This window comes from Nymphalis io, chromosome 9, assembly GCF_905147045.1.
Source record: "Nymphalis io chromosome 9, ilAglIoxx1.1, whole genome shotgun sequence".
NCBI classification, from domain to species: domain Eukaryota; kingdom Metazoa; phylum Arthropoda; class Insecta; order Lepidoptera; family Nymphalidae; genus Nymphalis; species Nymphalis io.
The window spans coordinates 6420488-6441059 of record NC_065896.1 but is presented as its reverse complement, the minus strand read 5'-3'; the positions used below and the strand labels follow the sequence as shown (position 1 = coordinate 6441059).

At 35.1% G+C, this 20572-nt stretch overlaps 2 protein-coding genes across 2 annotated transcripts; both read right to left on the bottom strand.

Annotated features, from left to right (window-relative positions):
- Nucleotides 1–134: 134 nt before the first annotated feature.
- On the bottom strand, nucleotides 135–955 carry LOC126770728 (ATP synthase subunit O, mitochondrial-like). Its single transcript, XM_050490252.1, has 3 exons — nucleotides 886–955; nucleotides 592–783; nucleotides 135–489 (listed from the first exon to the last, which is right to left on the bottom strand). Exons 1-3 carry the CDS (start codon nucleotides 953–955, stop codon nucleotides 149–151), a joined length of 603 nt encoding a protein of 200 aa, XP_050346209.1. The 3' UTR covers nucleotides 135–148.
- A 160-nt stretch (nucleotides 956–1115) lies between these two features.
- On the bottom strand, nucleotides 1116–17305 carry LOC126770727 (uncharacterized). The gene is made up of 6 exons (XM_050490251.1): nucleotides 17032–17305; nucleotides 15812–15961; nucleotides 9185–9337; nucleotides 2175–2468; nucleotides 1523–1692; nucleotides 1116–1430 (listed from the first exon to the last, which is right to left on the bottom strand). The coding sequence occupies exons 1-6, from the start codon at nucleotides 17279–17281 to the stop codon at nucleotides 1284–1286; spliced, it is 1164 nt and encodes a 387-aa protein (XP_050346208.1). The 5' UTR covers nucleotides 17282–17305; the 3' UTR covers nucleotides 1116–1283.
- Between the last annotated feature and the right edge of the window lie 3267 nt (nucleotides 17306–20572).

The following is a 20572-nucleotide window of genomic DNA, read 5'->3' as shown; positions in this document are numbered from 1 at the left end:
ATTTGTAGTGTTCTAAGTGATACCGTCAACGTAGCAACTATAAATAAAAGTAACACTTCATAAACATTTGAGATTGACGTAGACAAAGATAACGAAACATATGCACCCACTGCCAAGATTAATTAAAGTCATATGATATTATATGTCATTAAACTGATTGCTTTATAATATCGGTATACATTTGGATCTTTCTAGCAATACTCAAATCGATATGTTTATCTTCAACTCCAACAATTACGCCTCCGATGATATTTGGATCTACCTTTTCTGTTAGTTGAATATTTTTCCCTTTAACAAATTTTTTTAGTGCATCCATTAGTGCTTTGCGTGAACTCTCATCAAGGGGCTTAGCAGTGATCACTTCACATAAAGCCTCCTTTCTGTGAGCAACCATAACGGCTAAGAACATTCTGATAATCCGCTTCAACGATTTTAAACGACCATTTTCGGCAACGACAACTAAGAAATTCACAGCTGCAGTAGGCATTCCTGTGGAATATTTATCTTTATTAATGATTGCATAACAATAATTAATATACAGTTATAATTACTATTTTCCGATACATAAATATTAATTAATTACTATGTAACCTGCTGTTTCCCCCACTCCTTTCAACAGCTTTGCTTTTTCTGTAGCAGAAATCATGCTTGTTTCTAGGAATTCGCTTACTTTAGGTTTAACTAGTTCTTTTTGCAAGCCACGAATATGTTTTTCTACTTCATCTATTTGTTTTAGTTTGATTGCAGCGCTGTATAGCGCAGATACATACCGACCTTCTACACCTTCATAAACACATGATAATTTGTAATAACGTTTAATGATTTAGAAGATAGATAAAATGTAATATTATTATAGAAATTAAAAGTAATATTATTTCTACTTACCAAAAACTGGTATAGGTGTTTTTATAGACTTTACATGTGAACACATAGACCTTATTGCTATCTTAAACATTCTATCGAAGAATGTTTTTTTTATATTTTTTTATTCTAAGTATTTACTATATGTGTATTTATGTTTAACGATTGTAAATTTCAAACAATTTGAGTGACATTTAGCTTTAATTTAGAAGCTAACAAATGACATTTATAGAAAAAGAAATTAAAAGTTCCTAAAATAGGTATCAATATCGTTACCACTCACTCTTCTATTGTTATATAATTGACTACGCTCAGTGAATTTCAAACAATATATTTAAAAAAAAACATGAAAGAAAAATTGAATTAGATTAGTAATAATTTAAATTAAGTTTGTATACTATTTCTTAAGCACTATTTAGTTCTTACACAAGAACTTCGTATTGAAATGCTTGGTCAGTTTCCAGTAGTGCTCGTACATACATTACAAGAGAGCCCAGAGCCATTGCTGACGTTAAGGAGTTGCAGGAACCCCCTACAGATGACGCGGCTTTTTTTACGCGATACTCTTCCTGTGGATATAAATAATTGCAATAAATAATATTATTTTTTATTACAAGGAAGTGTGAATGATTTACTGTTTTAAAATAAATTGATCAGCTACCTCCCTATCTTTAGGCGGTGGTGACGATGCAGGCCCTACAAAACCGGTAAGTTTTAAAAATGGCTGACGGTCATCTGCGTAACATCCCTTAGGTTCTTGCCATGATATTACTTTATTCATCCATCGCGGTTTTATAAACTCCCCGTAGCCTTGTGATGCACATAATAATACTGAAATAAATATAAGTCTAATTTTATAAAGCAGTAACTATTGTTTATTAATTTTAGTTAGACAGGACTTGACGAACGTTATATAGTTTATTTTTAATTTAATAATATTACATTATTTTAAGGAAAGGAAAAAGTAGAATAATTTTTTAGGTAATTTATACAGTAATTTTATTAAAATAAAATATGAAAAAGTTAATTCTCTTTTAAGCTCTGTAACTTTTACCTTAATTTGTAAAAATTATAACTATAATGCGTATATATAGCGTTATAATTTAAAATTATTATAATATTTATTTAATTAATATAATAAAATATAACTATTTGTTATACACTAATTTTAATCTTGTAGCAACTCGAGGTGAGTAGAAAGTCATAATATTATAACATGTCCACAGTGTTATAAAAAAAAATTATTTTAATTATATAAATGTTTTAAAAATATATAAACAAATTTTTAAATATTACTAAGTCAATTAACTTACTTTGTTGCATAAACAGTGTTCTTGTGCCAGGCGGATGATCCCAAGCCTCCAAAGACTTTGTCTCTTTATAAATCTGGATACAGAGCTTATAAATTAATGCTGAGAGATCAACACCTTCCATGCAATCAAAGAGACGAGACAAAATCATTGCACGAACTCGGCTGGTTTGTTGAAAGGCGAGTCCAGATCCCTGCATCACTTGTGTTTGACATTCCGGAGATAGCTCGCAAGTTCCATCAGCTTGTGTCGTCTGCGTTTCCATTGCAGATATCAGCAGCTGCATCATACATGCGTCTGAAATTAACAAACGAAAAGGTCATTGAAAAAGTATTAGAGTTGTACGGTACCTACTTAAACGCACTTTGTGCAAGCCTATTTGTGTAGATACCACCCACTTAACACACATTTTATCGCCAATCTGCAGTACTTAGTAATTTTTGTTTCAGTTTGTAGGGTGTGTGAGCCACAAGTACAGGTTTTAACTACAAGTACAGGGAATATAAAATCTTAGTTCTCAAGGTACGTAAGGAATGGTTTATATTTCTTACAGTGGTAATGTCTTTGGGTAGCGACCTTTTACCATCAGGTGGCCCATTTGCCAGTCTGCCTACTTATTTTAAACAAATAAAATAATAGATGTCACAGCTAAAATGTAATGTTTGTTTAGAACTGTGTCAAGGTGCTTTCACCATTTTTTATAAAGCAAACTTCGTACAACGCCACATTGTGGTTAATTGTTGAACTAGAAAACGGCCTTCAGATATTGAACCGTGTCAGGGCTTACAATGGAAACATCGAATGCCTAATTTTTACATTTCTTAATATTAACAAAAATAGTAGGTAAAAGAAAAATTTAATTGATTCTTTATTAAACATAAAATTAAGATAATTACGGTACGTACATATTTTTGACAGCATGATATTATTGGAAATTATTGCTGATGTTATAAACTAATTTGTTATATGTAAAAAAAGTTAAATTCGTTGGATTTCTGACATGTAAATAATATAATGTGTTATTATGACAGCGAATTTTTAATTTCGTAAAATTGAAGAACGGCTGCACTACATAACTAGATATTTTTTTTTATTTGCTTTACACATTTTCACGCGTACAAATTAATTATTGCATGTAAGATATTTATATAAACATATAGCTTTTATCATCGATCGCAACATAGATAGAATGCAAAAGGATATAACAGTTATATATATAATATATAACAACAGTTATATATATATATATATATATATATATAATATATATAACTGTTAAAACTCAGTAAGTCGAACTGAAGTTTGAGGGAGACGCAAAAATGTTTGAGTTATAGAGATTGTGTTTATAACTTGGAAGAGTTTTAGGTAATTGTTTGACTTTCGGAAGTATAGATTCTATCCTATCTGTTTTTTGGTTTAAGGTTTCGAGTTATTTATTCACACAGTCTTATAAATTACTTCTAAGGAAGTAACGTGTGCTTTAAGCTGGTACGCTCTTTAATTTTTTCTTGGAGCTACAGGGTTTATTCATTGAATATAAAGAACAATGTCTTAATAATTGACTATTAGAGTCTAGTGTATATTACAAAAGAGAAACTTGAAATTTAAAAATCTTCATTATATAAAGTGAAGTCTTTTTTTTTTTCGCTGGAAAAACGCGTTTACCCGTTTCCCCCACTTGAAGTGGGGGGTATGTGGGACTCGCCGGCGCCGAGTATGTGCCGGAATACCCACTAAAAAACCAGCGGTACCCACACCGCATTTTCGAGGGGCGTCACGGGATCGCTTGCGCATACTACCGTGACGCCCCGACGGTTGGCCCGCCTCTGCAGGCCTCCAAATCCTAGGGGGTTCTCAGGGTACAAAGATCCCCTAACCCCGGCAACACTTACGACGGGAGGAGAAGATGCGCATAGCGCCGACGCCTTCTCCCCGGTCTTCTTCGGCGAAGCGAGTCAGCGGAGGCTCTCTCCTCACGCTCCCGCTCCGCTGCCTCCTTCTGTAACATGACATTTTCGCAGAAGGAGACCGTCTCCAACCAGCACCTCTCGCTACCAAGCATGGCATTTATCACACTCAGGAGCGAGAGGTCTTCACCGACTAAGGCCGCCAGGGACAGGCGCTGAGGTCCCCAAGCGGCACACTCCATCAGAGTGTGGCACGCTGTGTCCGAAGGCACACCACACTCATGGCAGGAGGGTGTCACCTCCCGCCTCGCTATCCGGTACTTACCGAAACAACCGTGTCCGGTAAGTACCTGCGTCAGCCTGAATGTGAGTGTGCCGTGACTCCGTTCCACCCAGAGACTCAAGTGGGGGTGGAGCGCCTCCACTGTCACTAGGCCTGCCGAGGGGGACCTCAGGTCCTCCTCCCAGCTACGAATCAAGGCTCGCTGGGCTAGGGCCCTGACTTGCTCAACCTCCGCCGACCCTGGACGGACGCTGCTTGACCTCGTTTCCACCTGATGCATTTCCGCAAGCACCTCTACCTGGAGTTCCCAGGGCGGATCGCTCGCGAGAAGTGTCGCTGCCGTCCATGACACCGTACGGTACCCACGTATCGCTCTCACCGCTATGATTCTTTGCAGCCTCCGTAGAAGAGCTCTGTTACGAGCGGTGAGAGCATCCACACAAATGGGTGCACCGTACAACGCCATGGAGCGTACCACGCTAGCGTATAAACGCCGACATGGTGTTTCCGGCCCTCCTACATTCGGTAGGAGGCGGCCCAGAGCAGCAACAGCGCTTATGAGCTTCGGGCCGAGTTAGACAAAATGCTGCCTGAAGCTCCATCTTCCGTCCAGGACCAAGCCCAGATACCTCGCTCTGGGCTTGCACCTTAATCACCGTCCCCTTGACGGTGATAGACGCCCCTCGAGGGGGACCCCAACGTGGACCGTGGAATAGGAGGCCCTCTGTTTTTGTGACAGAGACCCTCAAGCCCAGCATCCCAATCCGGTCCATCGTGAGCGATACTCCGACCTCGGCCAGGTGGGCCGCCTCCTGAAAGGTCTGCCCCGTCGCCGTGATGAGGGTGTCATCCGCGTAGCACAACACTCTCATTCCGGGAAGGATGGGGGCCGTAAGGAGCCAATCGAATCCGACGTTCCACAGGATTGGGCCGAGTACCGATCCCTGTGGAACGCTACAGCCTACCCAACGCCGGACAAGTTGCCCATCGCCCCCCTCCCAGAGGACCACTCGGTCCTGGAGGTATGCCCCCAACAGCCTTCTGATGTAGGAAGACTGTTAAATGCGTTCGCTACGTCCAGCGATACCGCCAGGACTACGTCTCCTCGGGCCACCGCCTCGGTGGTCCAGGTCTTTAGGGCGTCCAGGGCGTCAATGGTAGATCGACCCTCCCTGAACCCGTACTGAGCCTCTGAAAGACCCGGCCCCACCTCGTTGAGGTGCTGAATAAGACGGGCAGCGAGGATCTTCTCGAAGAGCTTGCCTGGCTCATTCAGCAGCACAATTGGCCTATATGCCGAAGGAGAATCGAGTGGACGCCCCTCCTTCGGCAACAGAATCAATTTTCCCTCCTTCCACAGCTTCGGAAACTGCCCACTGGAAAGACATTCATCAAACAGTTCCCGAAGCCTCCCACCTAGATGTTCCAGGGCGTTACGCAGAACACGCCCTGGAACCCCGTCCGGACCCGGCGCTGTGGTTCTGGCCCTCAATCGATCAAGGGCCATCTCCATCTGTCGCTCCGTAACGTGTGGTGGAGCCGCACTGTCATCTGTTACAGAGGGGGCATACTTGGTGGGACGTGTTCACCTGGTTGGTGAAATAATTCATCAACCAGTCGCAGGAGGAGATCCGGCGGCAACGTTTCCGTCGCAGGGGCGCCGTGTGTGCGGAACTTTCCTCGCACACCACGGTACGGGCGTCCCCACGGGTCCCTGTTCAGGCCCACCAGAAGCTCTTCCCTTGCTCTCATCTTAACTTGACTTATCACCTGCTGCAGCTCCTTTTTCAGCTGGCGATAAGTGGCCCACAGCCGTACCTCCAAATCCGCGTCGAGGCCGTTGTGCCTGCGACAGCGGACGTAAGCCCTCCGCGCCCGGTTACATGTCGCCCGAAGCTCCGCTATTTCGGGCGACCACCAGTATACCTGGCGGCGCGGTAGCCTGCGCCGGGTCCTCGGCATGGCCGCATCGCACACCTCCTTTAGAGCGCTGCGCATGCCGTCCGCCAGCTCGTCGACACTGGCACCCTCCCTCCTTTCCGCGGAACCCCACCGCTGCACGATAGCAGCTTCCCTGACCAGCTCACGATCCAGCTGGCCAAGGGACCACCTGGGGAGCGTGGTTGGCACCCTCAGAGGTTCCGCTAGACTGCAAGAGGTGGAGATCTCAAATCGGATGTATCTATGATCCGACAGAGTCTCCACCTCCTCCTCTACCCTCCAATTTCTCACTCTGCGCGCCATGTAGGGACAGGCTGGAGAGTAGGGCCCACACCTGGACAGCCCTCCCTCGCGGGTTTGTGGCAGAATTTCCCCAGGCACGTGATTTCGCGTTGAAGTAACCGAGAACCACTATCGGTTTCGGCGACTGCCTGGACACCGCAACTCTGACAGAACCGAGGTAGCTCTCGAACTCCACCAGGCCGCGGTTGGGGGAGAAGTACGTTCCTACTAATACGTACTCTCCCCATCCTGCCACTACGTAGCCCGAGCCCCTCTCAATGAGTGAGAGGGAAGGACCCGTACCGCTCCGAGTGAGGACTGCCACGGTGCCGTCCAAGTCCCCTACCCAGTGAGATAAGGGAGGGACGAAATAGGGCTCGCAGGCCACAGCCAGGTCGATTTGCCACTTCGCTATGGACTGCAGTAGCAGGTCCTGAGCCCCGGCGCAGTGGTTGACGTTCGTCTGGAGGAAGCTGAGTTTGTCGCTCATGTTGACATGGGTACTTCCTCTTCGGCCTGGCGCCGTCCGACGTTGGTGATGGTGTGAGTGCCTAATACCATCTTTCCTTTTGTGAAGGGAGGGTTACACTCTCCCGAGCCCATCACGTGTCCAGAGGGTCTTCCAGCGTCCGCACATACTGCACAGTGCAGCTTTCCAGTGCAGGTCGAAGACTTGTGGCCCTCGATACCACACCGGAAGCAAAGCCCACCTCGTTCCGCCTTGGATGGGCAGAGCATCTTTGTATGTCTAACGCCCATGCATTTGTAACAGCACAGAGGGCGCTGTTCCAGGACGTACACTTTGGCTGAGCTCCACTCTACCATAAGACGACCGGCGTCGGACAGCTTCTTCGCCACCGTAATGGGACAGGTGACGCGGACCAAACCCATATATCCGGGTCCCGCTGCAACGCTCCACACTTGACTGCCTCAGGCGTGCAGTCCCCTGCACGTGCGACTGCGAATTTATATATATATATAATAACAAATATATATAAATATATATATATATATATATATATATATATATATATATATAGAGCCGTGACAAGTATGATTTGAAATGGTATATATATATATGTATTTATATATTATATTTATATTATATATATATATATATATATATATATATATATATATATATATAAATTTCATTATATTACTCTTTAATCGTAGAATTGGTGCTGATATAACCAACACACATAATATAAATTTTTATTTATTTTATTTATTTTTACAATAATAAATATTTTTTAATCAATGTAATAATCAGCCTTGTTTCATAACTCTATTCCATATTTCAGAAAAATGTATACGCAATTTTGCATTAATCAGAAATTAAAATAACAATACTAATTAAAAAGATTAGTCCCGTAACGAATTTATGAAGGCAATAACGCAATAATAGCAACACGGTATAAAAATGTTAAATATATGAAACTACTACGACTGTCGCTTATTCGCCCGCTAAAAATTAAAAAAATACACTTTTTTTTCCTTTCTAAATTAAAACGGTTTATACCGCGAAGAGCGATGATCGAAAAATGAGGTAAAATCCCCTTGAAATCAAAATTTCTCAATTTGGAGCGGACTATGCACTTTTTTTTGGATTGTCGGTTCGGCCGTCGTCGAGTGAGATTGTGTGCATACGCTTCTTATCTACGCTTTCCGAATGTTTCAAGACTACCCACTTTGGCTTTGTTTATTGGTTTCTGATTTTCTGACGCGTCATTTTATTGAATTTTGGCTTGAATATGGACTTTTGTTTTGTTTAAGAATTGGTTTCGTTGTAAAAATAAAAATAGGTCTTTGTAGACCTATTTTTATTTTTGTTTTAGGTATAAGTCTTTTATAGACAAATTGTTGTTTTGAGTTGTTTTTTTTTTTTGTATTTTGTATTGACGATGGACACGGAGTTGTCCTCAGATGCCTTGCTGGTCGGAAGCGCCCACGCGTGGGCTTAGGCATTTTCGACTCTGGCTCTGATACTGAGACAGAGGGACGAGTTACGGCGAAGTGTAATAGTGCACGTCGCGAGAAGCCCACTTCGAAGGGACGCGGAACTGCCCTAACTCGGGCTAAAGCTGAGCTTAAGGCGAAAGCCGCCGAAGCCAGGGAGGAGGCGTTCGAGCGCTCCTTAAGAAGTCGGGCTTTCCGTAAAAATGCAACCGAAGTCGTGCTGGACTGTGAGGAATTCTTTTCCTCGGATGTCCGTAGAGAGGATCCCATAAAATTGGGTGCCGAAGAGCTGCGTGCGGAGGCTGGCCGCAACGCAGCGCTCATTTTGGAGGTGGCCCAAAAGTCGGCCAATTTGAAGAGTGGCTTCATTAATATAAAATAATAAATTCAAATATATATATATATATAGAGCCGTGACAAGTATGATTTGAAATGGTATATATATAATGAAATTTATATATTTGTTAACATTTATAAGATACTAATCTCGCACCGCCCCCAGTCCGTTAATAGTTAGTACTTGTCAAAAACCGTCAAGCGAACGAAAACCTTCATACAGAATTTCAAATCGTATAAAAATTTAACATAACCAATATGAACAACAACAAGCATAATTTTATTATATAATAACTTAATATTACCTGCTGCTTTTCTGCTAGGCATTTTCGTTTTGGCTTCTAGAACATACTGTTCGAAATTGAAACGAAATGGTTTCTGAGTGCCCATCGTACCAATTGTGATTGGTTCCAACAGCGACGAAAACACGTCGATGTTTTCAAAAATAGCTTTGGCCACTAAAAAGAAAAATATATGTATATATAGAGGATTAGATTTTAAGCCCTTTTTTTTAATGGATATAGTTAGCCGGTTAGGTAATAGGTATTTATATGACGGTCATAGGTACTATAAATAGTCTATCAAGACACCCTTTTGAATAGATATGACGACAAAAGCTTAGTAATCACAATAAATCCATATAAATTTTTGAAATTGATAAATCATTTAATAATGATTAACATCGTTTGATGAGTTTTGAAATTGTCATTACAATTTTACTTATTAATCATTTAATGTAAGTGTTTTTGTTTCTAAAACGATATAATAATAGAAGTCTTATTCTCCATGACTGGGAAAGGGTTACAAAATAATTAATGAATTGACACATACATGAGTTGATTAATGAATTGACACATATGTACATGAGCGCACCTTGGGAGAGGCCTATGTTCAGCAGTGGACAACGATTGGCTGTTGATTGATTGATTGATTGATGAGTTGACTCATTAGTCTCAGAAAAGAAAGTTATAGTTCCTCCATGAGAATTGGAATTACGAATTCTGCTAGCATTTTTGTCATCGGAATACGAACGCGATCAAGATTTTGTGCAGTGTAGTTATTTTTTAATTTTGATACTTATTCGAGTGCTCAGTGTAATTAATTCTTAACGTACTTTGTAATTCTTTTTTCTATTATATAATTTTCTATAACCTTTTTAATTCTCAAAATTCGTTAGATTTGTCTCGAGAATAAATAATAATTCATGCAAATCATATTTTATTTTGGTTGTTTTTTGGGTTTATTTTCCGTCCCGGAGAAATTCGTCAAGCTGAATCCACACCCATTATTATTTGTCGATATAACTATTTCATGTTACATTATTGTACATTCATGGTTATTTATTTAATATATATGTATATATAAGAGCATGTGTCTACATATATAAACATTATTTTTAATTTAGTTAAGTGCACACTGCCCGAATTTTGTTTCTGCCTTAATCCTTAATAAATGTTTCATGGAAGAGATCAGTGTAAGTCATAAAGGAAGCCTTCGCATACTGCGTAAATTACCTTTTCATCTTTCATATTTTTTGTAAATTTTGTGTAATAAAGACTTCAAAATATAATATAACAAATATCTCGATTAAAAATTTTAATCTTCAATTCTTTTTACTCGATTTTATCATTTTTTTTTCTTTCTTTTTCTTTTTCTAAATCTACATGTGCATTGCTATTAAAAACTTGTAGTTTCGAGTAAGTTCGTATGTCTATATTATATCCAGTGTCGGTTTTTTATCGCCAAGTTAAATTAAATTGGTTCCGATCACTGATTGTTATGTTCATAGCTTGATTATTTATTGGCTATATAGAGCCTCCGAGTGAGTATAGGTCGAGAAGAATATTTTTTTTTTTAATAAAATAATCAATTTCATAAATTTATGTACACACATTTCATAAATTGTAAATTTAACATAAATATACGTAATTTACATGATGTCCAAAGAAAAATGAAAGTATTCTGCTATTTTTTTCAACTAAGTTTTGTACAAAATGGAACTGCATCTTTCATCGTTTTTTTCTTAAAATTAATATCAATACTTAATATTCTTACATATTAGTCTATGATACTATTTAGAATTATATAAATAAATGCGACCTGTATCGAAAACAACTCTCTTAAACAATGTTTTTAGGTACCATCCATTTATACCGATTCAATAATATTGTTTCACAATTTCCAAAATTTGATTAAAAATCTGGCTGATTTAAAAATCTGAATTAAACTGAAATAAATCAAAATGTATATGTAATTGTTTTCAACACTTTCGTGGTAAATGTTACGTATACCTGATATCACTCGACACAAACATGTAACAATAACCATTACGGATACCAATGTGCGTAAAACACACACAATTTTGCTTTTGTTTCGACAGAAGTACAACTTATGTGTACACAGACAAATTAATATAAATTATGCTATGCTAAATAATTTAGTTTCTGTACTTAAAATGTGTTATCAGAGTTAGTTATAAATAAACTTTTAAATACGTAAAACACGCTCCATGAAAAAATTTATATTCAAAATATACGAAATAAACCGATTACAAAGATAAGGAAAAATAAATCAAATAGTTAAAGTTTAAGGTAAAAACTCGTTAGTATGGTGTTTTATGAGAAAGTTTTACCGCAAGTATGAAACGTAATGGAGAGAAACTCTAACAAAAAATTTACTTATGTTTTTATGTTTGGTACGTCATTGCGGAAATTAGTCTACAATTATTATTTATTACTTTTAATAATTGGAAACACTTATGCTACAAACTCATAATTAAGCGCTTTACTTATAATTACACCCGAATCAGTAAATTAAGTCTAGTCTTTATTTCTGATTATATTAACATCAACAATAGTAGCTTACGTCACTAGAAATTCTTCCGACAAGCATTATATTGTTACAACGTTAAACGGTGTATCTCGCTGAGTTTAAAATCAAAGTTTGATAAGAAGAACTGGTTTCAAATTCACTGAGTTCTCACGGTAGTAATAGTAATATTAATATTAGAGCAGGGCTTGTTTAAATATCTTACTTGAAATGTCTTCCGAGTATAAATGAATACATGTATTCATATTTATATATCGTTATGTAGCAACAGCAAACACCTAAGCAGTAATTTTATAGATAATAAGATATTTAAATGAACGCTAGAGAAAAACAACCTGGTACGTGCCTTTAGACCAGTCATTATATTATATATATTTCAAAATGTATGCGAACAGAGGTCTCAAGTTTTCTGTTCCACACAATACATTTTCACTTACTGCAATATAAATGAACTAGACCACTTCGCTTTCTGTTTTAGTGATAATACTATTTAATTATATCTGATAATTGGGAGTAATAAATCTTTTTCGATAGGACTAATACTTTTATAATTATAAGCGATCATTTAAATAATTCGAAATTCAACGCTATCCGAGTGCCCCTTGCGTTAGGCTCATACGCTAAGGTCGAAGACTCTTAGTAGTAAATTCCGAAACGATCTCTAAAGTAAAAAAATCTGCCTTCTTTCATGCATTGTATACCTTTTTTAAATATTAACTGAGTGGACTATAATCCCTTGATATTGATTTTTAATTTTGCATACAATAAGATAGAATGGTACTGACGCGGAAGTCATCAATTTCATTTTCCTCCAAGTTCGTAAATAGAAATAACCTTGACGTGAACAAAAGATTGAATTGCAAGCTTTACAACTATTTCACATTTAAGTGTGAATAACTTAAATGTGAAAGTGCATTTGTGTTCACCGTATCATACCACGGCTGCTTGATCATTAATCACGAATTTGACATTTAAAACACATATCAGGCCACGGTTTTATCCCACGACCAATCATATCATGATCGCTAAAATTGATAACAAAAAAAAAAAACTGTAACATTCCTAACTCCTTAAATATAAAACGTTTCCTCACAAGATTCAATCTATAACAGACCAGACAGGAAGACAACTGGATCAGTGCGTGAGTCGCATGCGGTTACGAAAGCCTGCCGAATAAATGTAGACTTCGTATTTCATGTCTTACCAACTTAAAAGTTATTACGTAACATCTATTAAAGGATATGGTAATAGAAGCGAGTCACGTTTATTTGTTACTTATGGAAGAAAAAGAAACCTAACAAGTGAAATAACTAACCAATCAATTTTGTAAATAATAGTCCTAAGAATAAGCTAAAACACGTGAATTTTTAAAGATTACGGATTAGAGTGCGTGTAAAATAATATCATCGAGTTTCTTAGTGCTTCATTTGCTTTTGTGTTTCATCTCAAACTCGTTGGTGAATAAAATAAAGTAACGTAAAGAAATTTTTAAAATTGGGCATAATTTTCATCACATCACATTCAACATCGCTATGCCAACAAACAGCATTCGAGCAGCATGGTAAAATAAGCTGCAATTTTTCTCCTCATGAGTAGAGAAAGCCCAGCAGTGGGACGTATACAGGCTGTAACTTTACTCAAACGAAATATTGCAATTAGAAACGATATAGCTTTTAGACACATAATATCACAGACGATTTGTTTTCATATAAAATATTACGACAATAACTAAATACTGAATACAAAATTTTTTTTTAAAATACTGAATACAGAATTTTTAAGTAAGTTTAAATCTGTATTCATTCTTAATTTACCTATAAAAGAAGATTTTATATTTATTATATATTTTCTTAACCCTATTTGTATTAATTAAATCTTTCTGACTGCAGGCTTCCTTAATGTTGAATTATGTAAAGAGAAAGCTGACAAACATTTATGTCTATGATTAACGATTATGCCTTTATTATAGTAACAAGAAGTAAAGTTTGTTTATTATAATTGAGCTTAATACAACTGATCTAGAAAGAATCTTTTTTTGTCACTGTGGGTCAACAATTTATAAACGTACTGCGATATTAACCACAAATTGATAGTATTTATTTTTATAATTTCGTTTGTATTTTTAAGTTAGGTTTTGTAATAAGCAATTAAATTATAATGGTCCAATTTAAAGCCGCCTATCGGAGAAACAATAAAATTATAATTGAGTCTTATCAATTTAGGTCAATTTGTTTTCATTTAAAAGTATATATCCGTATAATAAAACATGGCTCCCTGACGCTTTACAAACATTTTTAATAACTTCATAAAACTTTACTAAAATTCATATAAACCTAGACCTTTATTGGTCTGAAGATAGCTTTAATTACGATTAACATAAATGAAATTAAAAAACAACTGTAATGAATAGATTAAAAATAATTAGTTCCTAAGTCGTAATTATAATTTTTTTCTCTTCTTTTTTTTTTTAAATTACCATTTAACTAGTCTCATCTCTTTTTTTACACGAATCATTATTGAGATTTCGCTTTCAGTTACATTTTGAGAGGCATAAATAATTAGCCGATATAAATCTTATTGCACAGGATTTGATTGTTCATGTACGCTTTAACATATATTGTTGTATTAATGCGTATTGTGTAATGTGAATAATAAAATCTCTTACACTAAGTGAATCTAGTTTTCGAAAGTCTCGTGGAAACAAAACATTGAATATGGTAGATTATAAATGAGTCAAACTATGGAACAGATATAACTGTATTCAAGTCCGTGTACATGATGTAATGTCGGTAAATAGAGACATAAATAAATACCGCGACCAATTAATCGGTTTGGTTTCGATTCGTAAGATTTTTTATTTAACTTTAAAAAAACCGGAACAGTCGCGTTAGACTGACGGCAAAGATTTTCTGTTATCGTATGTAGGTATTTATTTAACTTCAATATTCCAGTTTTGTTACAATGATAACATAGATAAAAGTGTAAATAATGTGAACGATTTATATCGTTATATCTATGTTGAACAAGCAAATAAATATCAATGAAAAAACTCCGATTAATCAATATAATAAGACGTAAGCAAAATAATATTTAAATTGAAGTAAATCGTTTATTTTAAATATATTAAGTCTGTGATTTGTCCGTTCTTACTGCCGCGCTTAGAATTAGGTCCATTTAATTACTCCTAAAATTAGCATTAAATCCTTTAATAAACATGCTGAAACATTAGGTGACGTCAATTTTTATGTCAGTATGGCATAGTATCGTGAAATTACTTGTCGATAAAGCAGCTACATAGATAAAATGGTTTTATTTAATATTTAAATGTGTTGAAACTTATTATTTAATAGTTTCCGTTCGTGGCTTCACCCACGTGTAAATTGGGGGGTCAGGTATTAGGACAAACCTAACTAGCTATTTTCATTAAATAAAATATAGCAAGTGCAGCCTCTTTTCAATTTCTTTTAAATGTCAAATCAACCGTTAAAACATTGAATGATGGTTTTGCTATAGTTAACCTATAGCCATTAAGGGACATTAACGAACTTTTAACTGAATCTGAGAGAAAACTTATTGAAATTATTATTCATTATTATTATTAATTATTATTTGTGCCATGACTTAATGTTCTATATTTCATGTGTTTTATATATTATAAATATAAATAACCTTTGTTGGATGTTCGGAATAAATAAACGAATCTATACTTAGAAACTCAGACTTTAAGCGTCTCTGAAAGCGAGTTTGCGTTAAATAAAAATTACTTAAAATTTAACAATAACAAAAAGATTACAACTAAACAATTAAAGATAAGATATTTTTATATATTTAAACTTCATTCGTCTGAATCAATAAGATTACATACAAAATAGAAACGCATGGAAATCCTGATCTGTACCAGCTTTATCGATTCTGAGAAAGAAACTCTTCTTTATTCAAAACACATCAATCTCGTTCTGTTTCATAATACATGCAAAGAGCTAGCGCTAATCGAGTAATATAATAATGATACGCTCACGATATTACGCTCGTAAGGTAAATGTAGAGCGGTATTATAGTTATTTTAAAGGTTATCTAGATACTCAAGCACAAAATATACGTACCATATTCATAGTCTTTGCTGCGATATACTAATGTTGTGAAATCGGTACTGTTCCAAATACGATCCATTCTCCTCGAAATATTCTGCAAATTTTCTTTTAACTTGTCCGGTACTGATTTGTCCAGCTCGTTTATTGTATACTCGAGTTGACCTACAAAGTATTGCATACATTGTATTAAATCATGTGAAAAATACATGTGTTAATAAAAAATAATTCGATGCTAATGGATATAATGAAATAGCCTATGTATGTGCCACCGCTGGGCTAAGGATTTCTTTCCTTTGGGAGGATAATGCTTGGTGCTTAATCCACCATGCTATTCGAATTGGTAAATTGGTTATTTAACCAAAGTCCTTAGAACCACAAAATTTAAAGAGTATTTATTTAAACATAACGTCATAACCCATATACAAATACAAATTCAGTCAATCATTGACTGACTACCATTGCCCAACCTAAACTGTAACTTAACAGTAACAGTACAGTAACAGCCTGTTAATGTCCCACTGCTGGGCTAAGGCCTCCTCTCCCTTTTGAGGAGAAGGTTTGGAGCTCATTCCACCACGCTGCTCCAATGCGGGTTGGTAGAATACACATGTGGTAGAATTTCAATGAAATTAGACACATGCAGGTTTCCTCACGATGTTTTCCTTCACCGTTAAGCACGAGATGAATTATAAACACAAATTAAGAACATGAAAATTCAGTGATGCTTGCCTGGGTTTGAACCCACGATCATCGGTTAAGATTCACGCGTTCTTACCACTAGGCCATCTCGGCTTAACTGTAACTTAAAGAGACTTCAAATTTGTTAGCAACCTTTGTTTCGTAATTTAGAGGCGCACTTAGAAAGGACTTTGCGAAATATTAATTTTAAGAGGGACTCTGCACCTCTTCAATCTTAACCTTCATCCAATTGACCCTTTCAAAATATTATTTTTTAAGTCATCAAATAAAGTAGGTAATGTTTATTTTGGAATGAAGATAAACTTGTTTAATATTCAAAACCTCGACAGATATTCCTACTGTGATATACATGAAGCTTCTCTCTTCATCATACGTGAAGTATTTTAAATTATTTTACAATCTAGCGATTTAATAATATTATTTTTGTTTTTAATAATAAGTATAGTCAATAATTTTATTTTTATGAATGTTATATAACAATAAAATAATAATAAAAAATATCTGAATATAACTTAGTCATAACATAGCCTTACCTCTTGCCATTCTGAGCGCAATATACCATTCCGGATCCTTGGACATTTTTGTCTCATAATGCTCTAGCAATTTGTCTAATGTTATAGATATTCTATACACTTTTGGAACATTATAAATAAAGTCTTGAGTATCAAAATATGGATATATTGCAAAAATAGCACCAAACGTAGTCAACAAGACAAGGCACTTCCCATACATTTTGTGGACTGGACTAATGGTGCTTGGGTTACAATAAACGTTGTAAAACATATTCAGGCTACATGTTAGTAATTGATTGGTAGTTCGGCCTATAAACTTTCCATCGTATACGCAGCACAATTAGGCGAAGCTGAAGTAACAAAACGAGAAAGTAACTCGTATAAAGTTGTTACGTATTCGCTGGTAGTCTTTGTAAGTTTTTGTTACGTTATATCACGTCAAAAACTATAAAAATATATAATATTAATTTAAAAAATAGATGAAAAAATGTATTATAAAAAATACGGTAGAGTAATTCAATGTGTGTAAAATAAATATATTTTATAATAATATTTTGACTAAACGAATCTAAGCAAATTTCGACCACGGCGGTCAATCCCAAGTCAGTGTGTTTATAAACACAGATGCAATCTATCCCCTTCTCTCCAATCCGATGAGATAATAATATGACACGACTTAAAGAAAATTAGGCGCATGACCACTGACTTTCCGTATATACTAATAAATGAGACGATTTTTTATAAAATGCGCTACTGAAAAAGCAACTAAGCTTACAATAGCAACACCGTATAACTATATACTATACTCTATATTGCGTTTCGGGGAAGATTATAGTTACTACTTATATAATATAATTGTGCGCCTCGCTGTATCATCCGCTTTAAATTTAGACTATTGCTAAATTTACTGCGATGATGATACGTGACAAGCGTTCATGTTCTTTTACTTTATAAGTAACTCCAGTCTGCTAATGTTTTTTTCTTACCAGAAAAATCTATATATGTATATATATAATATTTTTACTGCAACATTAAAAGCTAGAAGACAAGAAATTTCGATATATTTTAAAATGTTTTCTATGCACGTTAGCTCAGGCACTCATTAACTTATTATGTTAATGATTCATAATTTATTTTTAGTTACCAAAACAATTATCTCAAATCAGTGCAAAAAAATATTGTAATAAAATATTTCACGCTTACTAAGATATTTCGTAACATGTTACATTTTAATAAAAACTATTTTTAGTCTAACATTCACCTACTGGTATTTGAACAATGATTATACTTTTGTGCAGAACAGATTTTATATATAAAAATACAATGATATTTTGTCACACTTAACCGGTGAAAAGATATTGTTTACTTGTTAAGCGTTCTCATCGTAAAACAAACCTATCTCAATTCTATCTCAAGAAATTGCCATTTATACTAGATAGTCAATATTTTTTTGTATTTTATTAATATCTACTAATCAAAGAATTAATGATTTCCGACTCTAGGGTAAAGAAATTAAGTTAAGAAATCATTAAATTATTCATTTGGCCAAAATCTCACATATTACATGTTTAATAAGCTTTTACCTGTATAATTATCAGTTATTATTGCGGAATAACGTTACTTAATATTATTAAACTCATTGCATGTTTAAAATTATGTACAATTATCAATTATATACTTACAAGCAACTCACTATTTATAAAACAAGCAAAAAAATTTACCAATTTGAACTTATTTCAGCGTGTCCAAAATATACATTCTTATCATGAGGTAAATAACTAAGTCCCTTGAGGTTTTATGGTTGCAACGATACTTGAAAATAATGAATTATATTTATTATCAAACCAATTAAAACGAATATAAAATTGTACTTCTCTAATACTTTGGATAGCTAATACTAAATGGTTACAATAAGAACAATTATCTCTTCTATTTTAGTGCGATCTATGATACCATCATTGTATTTTTCGAGTAATTTTATATTGAGTCGCCGTTCATACTGGATGGGATTTTACTCCGAACATCAATACTTTTCATTGGTCAGTGCTATACTGTAAGAACTCACTTCGTTCCTCACACTCGAAATGTTGAGAATCCAATTATGGTGATATCCTATTTTAATGTGTGTATTCTTGTAATATTATAATTATTATAGTCAATGTCGAATATCACTTTCTGATATTTCAGGGCCAATTTCTGTGGTGAGTTTCGAGTTTGTTCTTACTGAATAGCGCTAACGTAGGGTCCACTAGTTTCCAGTTTAAAAGATGAATATAATCAAATCAAAGATGCAATAAATTTTATATCTTAAATCGATTGGTTGACAATTTAATATCCTTACAATGTCTTCTAAGTTATATTTTCTTCCTTTATTGATAGTTCCTAAAACTGATCGTAATAAAAGAACTTTTATAATAATGTTCAAATTATAGTTGCCTATACAATTATATAACTTTTGGCCTGGACTTCGCATGTTTTAAGTATTTACCTTATGATATTTTTGTAAATATTGAAATATATTTTAGCGAAATAAACTATATCTAGCTAAGAGGTAAACGGCTGCGTTTTATGAAATGTTGGGGTGATTTAAAATAGGTAATTACTATAAAAAACTCTGGGAGGTAAATAGAACGAACTAAAGTTACCATTAATAGAAATGTTGGTGATCTTAAAATGACCTTCTGTTTCTCCTGAAACGATAAGTTATCCTTACTAATATTATAACGCTAGGATAACTATATACTTTATATTTTCCTATTTTGAAAATATAAAAATGGTTTCTATGACTTATCTATATTAAATATCAGATGAATACATATTTGTGCATTAATTTGATGTAATGTGGTTTTGTGATTACGTCAGAGTAAACCATGTTAGGGCACTAAAAGCACATATTTAACGACTTAGTTACAAAAAATATCGATAATTATTAAATTTGTTTTAAAGAAAGTTTCTGTGTAATTTCCGGCTTAAGAAACATACGGTTTTGTTCGAATAGTTAACATCACAATGAGGAATAGTTAATATTTCTAAGTGTGATATATGTTTATGTTATATGGTGATTCTTTTTATTTTAAAGAAAAAACTTATCTCGCTTAAAGTTTTTAAAGCACGAAAAGATACCGCATCAATAAATTCCCAAAAACCAAAAATTTATAAAAACAAATGAGATTGCGTAATATACTTTACAGTTACGCTCAGAATAAAAATACCCATTAAGAACATTTAAAGCTCCTGTCTTGAATGAGTTTGACATTTTAGTTATTTTTAAAAAAAGTGTCAACTACCTTAAGGTGGTTGACACTTTTTCGAAACGATTCTGAATACTTTAAAAATTATACATAATTGTAGACATTTTTAAGAATTCGATTGATTAAAAAAGTTGCGTGCTTTTTATTAAGCAACGAATATTTTACAGATTCCACAGAGATCTATTATATTTGGTATTATGTTTTTTACACATGTACAAGATCCTTTTTTGTTTTCGACATAATATAAGTTCCGTTTTAAATGTTGAACCTTAATTTAATGTTGAGTTGTGGCGAAATATATAATATTTTTA